At 32.8% G+C, this 6,000-nt stretch overlaps 1 protein-coding gene across 2 annotated transcripts in view; it reads right to left on the bottom strand.

Annotated features, from left to right (window-relative positions):
• Nucleotides 1-555: 555 nt before the first annotated feature.
• LOC133189171 (uncharacterized) overlaps nt 556-6,000 on the bottom strand; it is a 96,654-nt gene continuing 91,209 nt past the window's right edge. The window contains exon 4 of one of the 2 annotated variants that reach the window (XM_061324581.1): nt 556-989. In XM_061324581.1, coding sequence (XP_061180565.1) covers nt 607-989 — 383 coding nt within the window. In that variant the 3' untranslated portion in view covers nt 556-606. The remainder of the gene's footprint in view (nt 990-6,000) is intronic. The other variant, XM_061324580.1, reaches the window with a different exon arrangement.

Genomic DNA, 6,000 nt, shown 5'->3' with positions numbered 1-6,000 from the left:
TCAACGTGATTTCAACCAAATATCAACATTTGTACAACCAAAAAATTTCAACCAAAATTCAACCTAATTTCAACCAATGTTCAACCTTTTTTCAATGTTGATATTTGACCTTGAAACAACCTTGAAGTTTCAACGTTGCCTCAACTTCCATTTGCAACCAAAATTCAACTAAAAATCAACTCAAGTTCAGCCCAATTTCAGCGTCTATTCAACGTTGAAAATTGACGTTGAAACAACGTTGATATCTCAACGTTGCCTCAACTTTCATATGCAACCAAAATTCAACGTTGATTCAACGTTGAAGTGCAACGTTGATTCAACATTGAATCAACGTTGCAATGCCTGCTGGGATTGACCTCTTATTTTATTGGTCTTTATTATATTGGTCTTTATTTTAATGTTAAATAATATTGGTCTCTATTTTAATGTTATAGTGTATGTCTGTTATTTTTCAGGTCAGGAGTGTCACGAAAAAATTTGAATCAGAAAGATTCCTCAAGAAAGATTGTAACCATAATTACAATTACAAATATGGAAAGACCAAAGCTTCATGATATTATGTTTTCATCTTAAAAGAAAATGTAAATTTGAATCAAAACATCAAGATCAGATTTCAAAAAGAAGTATGCCAAAAAATAGCGATTGTCCGTCATCAACTGTCCCAGATTTAATTCCTATAGAGACACGATCGTTTGAAGATAGCTGAAGAACAGTGACAGCAGAAGTATCGTCATAATCAGAACGACGTCCGTCCGTCCTCGTTTCGAGTATTTCCACTCCGTTTACTCTCAGCGCAGTGCGCACAACTTTGTTTTGACCTTCTGTATTATACAAAAACAAATACAATCCATCACGATCGGCAGTGAATACTCCCATGCTTGTCGAGTAACCATGGTGATAGCCACTGTGAGCTGTATTATAAACAACTGGGGTACTGGACGAGGCACCATTTATATGAGCGAGAAAAGCTGGAAAAGTTGATTTTGACACTGTTAAGAAAAAAAAGAAAAAAATTAATGGTGTTTAACAACATTTAGCATTGAGTCTGAAGAAAATAGGAAATTCTTTTTAAGAATAATTTTTTTAAAAATTCTTTTTCTACAGTTCTTAGAAAATATGACTTCAAAATGTTAACAACAACAACGACGATGGTGATGATGATGGTGCTAATAATCATAATCATCTTTTAAATTTGTAATATTTATTGCTATGTATTCATTTTATAGAATTAAATCACTGAGTTGATAATAAGGAATCTTATGTCAAATGAGAGAAACGGATTCTCTATAAGTTTCATTCTGTTTTCAGTCGCTTTAACAGAAACTCTGAAAGTAAAATAAAACAAACATAACAAATTTGAAAATTTTAAGGACTTGAGTCAAATAAAAGAAATAAATTGCAAATGAAAAACCGCAAAGTAGTCCAAAAATTCATGGTTCACATAATTACTATCAGTGCATACAATCTATATTTTAATTGTTCTTGTAAGAATGCCTGAATTCCATAACTGTAATTGATAGAAAATATATATTTTATCCCATCGCCGCTTTCTGTAAACAAAACTCCTGCAAGCATATTATTGATTGCTTTGATCTTAAAACCAATTAAGAAAATGTACATAAGCTTTGGAGAAATTAGGTTTATGCAAAGTAAAAAAAAAAAGAGGAAAAAATGTGCTCTTTAGTTACTTGTTTTCTTCAACTCTCGTTCCGTGATCGGAAGGTCGTGAGTTCGAATCTCGGCCGCGACTGACCTAAGTCGATAAAAAATGGGTAGCAACTGTTCCTTCGCCATGCGCTCGGCAATTGGAAGTAAAAGTTGCGGGTCCTTCGGATGAGACCTTAAAAGCCGAGGCCCCGTGTCACGGCAGGCGTAGGCACGATAAAGATCTCTCACTGCTCAATGGCCCTGAGTGCCGAGTAAAGATCAAAATTTGAAGCCCTTCACCGGTATATGATGACGTCTCTATATGAGTGAAAAATTCTCGAATGGGACGTTAAACAACATACAATCAATCAATCAATGAACTCTCGTTCCGCTTGTCTTTTGATAATTAAAAGAAAATTAAGAATCCCAAATTGGACAAAAATTGGTGACTAACTGGCATGAATTTTGGAATCTACATTTCTATTTTTTCTTCAAAATCAGACAAAATCTTTAACATCTGGGTATAATAGTGATAGGTTTTTCAGCAGTCTGGGAATACAGTTGAACAATTTCTTTTCTTAATTATATGGGTTGTTTAGAAAAAAAACCCAACTTTTCACAAAAAGGTACAGATGAAGGTTTGCTAAAATTCGATGAAGGAAAGTAGACAAATTGAGTTTCCTTGACGTCTTGATAAGTTCAATCTCAAATACTAAATAATTTTAAAACTCCCTAAAAGAATAAGTGATATTAATTAATAGCGATTCTCTGTAACCACTTAAACTTCTTCGCCACGCATGGTCACCGATTTTGATGAAACTTTGCCAATTATTACAACTTGACACCAGAAACATATATCAAATAAAATTTCGTTGCTATGTGTCTTGGTTGCCATGGTAACAGCCGGAAAATTTGAAAAAATAGAGATTTTCAGCTACTTTAAATCTTTATTAAGCCTTAATAAAGACTAAGAAAAGCAAACAAACCATTCTCCCAAAAACAAGACACCTTGTTGCCACTTATGCTATAAAGAAACTATTTAGAATGTATCTCTAAGTTAGTGGTAACCATGGGTACATTTGGAATACATTTTAGATGCTGAAAAATGCTGAAAAACGCTCAAATGATAGATGTTACATGATCAAACTCAATCAACAACCTAAGAAAAACAATGAAAAATATTTGACATTATGTAATTAGGTATTGGCAATATTATTCTAAAAATAACTTTTATGGTTGCCATGGTAACACAGTGTCACCAAGCAAAATATGTTGCTATGATTGGGTTAATGCTACTATCTTGAGGAAAAACAATAAAGTTCATGACTGGCACATATACATCCTTAGGACCTTGCAACACCGATAACATAAGAAAAATTGAGATTAATTGTTACTTTGCAGTGTAACCATGGAAACAATGCACTAGTTGTTTAAATGATATTTTTTTGCTGTTTTAGGAATTTACTAACCTTTTAATCAAGAAACATATTATTTGAATCACCTTGAATAGGACCTATCTCGTAGAACAAAAGTTGAATATCATATATAGATAAAGGTTGTTGAAAAATACAACACTGTTGCTATGGTTACCAAGAAGAGAAAATGTTCAATTATGTTAATTTTATGTCAATATTAGACCCTATGTGCCTGCTTTTTGCATCCAGTTAGAGATTGGGTGGTAGCCAAAATTGAAAGTCAGGTTAGTTGTTGACATATATCAATAATTAAAGTTTTGGGAATCTACATAAAAGGGTACGTATCCAAGGAAACAGAGTATTTTTCAGATTTTTATGCATGTTTTTTCGCCTTGTTTCCATAGCAACGCACTATTTAAAGAATTGAAATTGAATTTTTTGAAATGTGAAAATTAGGGTCACACCAACGTCTTTAACAATTGATCATCAGTTATATAGAAATATGCTTTTTAAAAAGATAGGATAAGATTAAAACACTAAGATAGTAAATTTAAAATCCCTTCGTGGTATTAAAACCATGGCAACCATTGCCAACCTATAAGAAATATCATATTTTGTCCTTGGTATATGTTACAAGGATCTCTTGTCTATTATCTGCTTGCATTTCAACCTAAAATTGTTTTTATTCTTAAGTGTATGACTTTATAAAATTAAATGAACAAAATTATTACTTTTGAATACATTGTTTCCATAGTAACATATGCTATAATTGATTTACCAAACATGTTTATCATGCACTTAAGACACCAGGCCTTCAACTTTCAGAAACAGTCATTGCCACTTGTTTGCTTTGCCGCAAACGTTAACTGTGGGACTCTGAACATGTTGAAAAATGCCATTTTTCCAACTTTAGGATACGTTGCTATGGTAACCATGACACGTGACAACCAATTTTTGCCTGATTTGAGTTTACGGTATCAAAGACTTTTATCATAGAGAGTTTGGAGAAATTCTGAGACTATGAGTGCCACAGCTCTTATATAAAAATTCAAGTCATTACAGAGAATGGCTCTTAAAATACAGTTCTGCGATCTCAAAAGCGTTTGCTGTATATGAAAGTATATCAGTATATCCAAAGGAAAAAGCGAGGATAAAATTAAAATACACCCCTTTAGAAAAGATCCAAAATCACGTTTTAAACGGTATAAAATTTAGGAAATTTTTAAGTTACTTAAAATTAATTTTTAACTTATCAGGTCAGGAAAGGAGAAATACGGACTATAAAATTACGTTTTGAATATATCCTTCCATTGTCAATATTCGTGAATTTAATTACCCTTGTAAGATACTTTAAATTTATTTATTTCAAAATACCCGAGAAAGATTCCTATTAAATACATTTATAAAAAATAATAACAATAAAAAAAATTTAAAAAAAACAAAGTTACCGTTTCTGTCATCGATCAGCAGCCAACCTGCAAACATGGACGTGGCTGACATCCTGTTAGCAGTTATTTACACAGATTCGCCAGTGTTCATCCAGGCAAATGTCATGTAACTACTGCTGTCGTACTTTCCGGTACTCGAGTCTACATAAACTACTGGCTGAGAATTACCGTTACTGAAGGTAAACTTGCAATTGAATTCTCTACCTCCAAAGATAAGTCCCGATGTCATAAAAACGTAAAGACCAGAACGAGGCACCACAAAGTTCCCTGTAGACGTTGAGTAAGCATCATCCATATCTAGGATTTCGTTGTTGAAGATAAAGGGAGAACCAATCATATCACGCGAAAGTGAAGCATAAAATGCAGTGTTATCTGAAAGTGACAGTAAACAGTTTGATGTAAACCATCAAAGTTTTCTTTTTGATATGAAAGAAATAATTAATATAGGACGGAAACTAAGAATGCAGTAAGGAATCTGTAATGCCGTATACATTTTACAGTGAATTTTGCCCCTGTTATGATTTTGACCAGATCGCCTTTCGTTCAACACAAGGGTATCCGCGAAATTAAAAAGGGGTTAATATGTTTACATGTTTGATGGTACGTAAAGAACAAGGTACGGTTTCAATACAATTCTTGTCCTGTGTTTTTCTTAAAAATAAAAGTAATGTGAAAAATTAAAACTCATGCTTTCTGAATCACTGAAATTCCATGCAGAAAGATCATACAAATCATTTTTTCTCTCATAACCTTCTAAATGCTAATTGTGACGTCATAAACTTGTGCTATTTCCCCGTATTTTCTTAAAAAGTTGCAGAAGACACCAATTTTCAATGGAATTTTCTTTCAGATAATATTGTCCACAGCCATCGCCCACAAAGATTTTGAGATATGTGATTTTTCAAAGAATTTTATACAACATAGTCAAAAATTAAAGTGGGCGACGGCTGTGGACACTATTTTCTTAAGGAAAATAACCCTTGAAATGAGTCATTTTGAGGCATTTTCTGTTTAAAATAGAGAAATGAATCAAATTGATGATGTCATATTTCCAGAATGGTACTCCTTCATGCCATATTCTTTCCTAATTTATCACAGTCATATACTCAACTAATATTTAAGCCAGTTTCAAAACCTTTTGAAAACATTATATTGAGCAGATTGTTGTCTGGTAATTTTGTATTTGTGAGAACCGATATTTGATGTTGAAAAGACACAAGAAACACGTCCGATGTTTGTTGATAAAAAGTTGGAGGAATTTCAGTTCGGAAATTAATGGATGGAGACACTTCTCTCTCTCTCTCTCTCTCTCTCTATTTTTATATGTATATACTGAATACAATTCAGAGTTTATGAGGAGGATAAAACTGTAAAGGCCTACAGGAAAAATAAGGATAAAGATTGAGACACGTAGTTCTCTATTCTCTATATATTTTAAAATCGCCACTGGAATGAATACTTCTTTACGTTGCATTTCAAATAAAACGATT

Source organism: Saccostrea echinata, unplaced genomic scaffold, assembly GCF_033153115.1.
Source record: "Saccostrea echinata isolate AGI-Se365-2 ecotype Australia unplaced genomic scaffold, CSIRO_AGI_Sech_v1 ptg000017l, whole genome shotgun sequence".
Taxonomy (NCBI): domain Eukaryota; kingdom Metazoa; phylum Mollusca; class Bivalvia; order Ostreida; family Ostreidae; genus Saccostrea; species Saccostrea echinata.
This window is presented reverse-complemented; position numbering and strand designations above follow the sequence as displayed.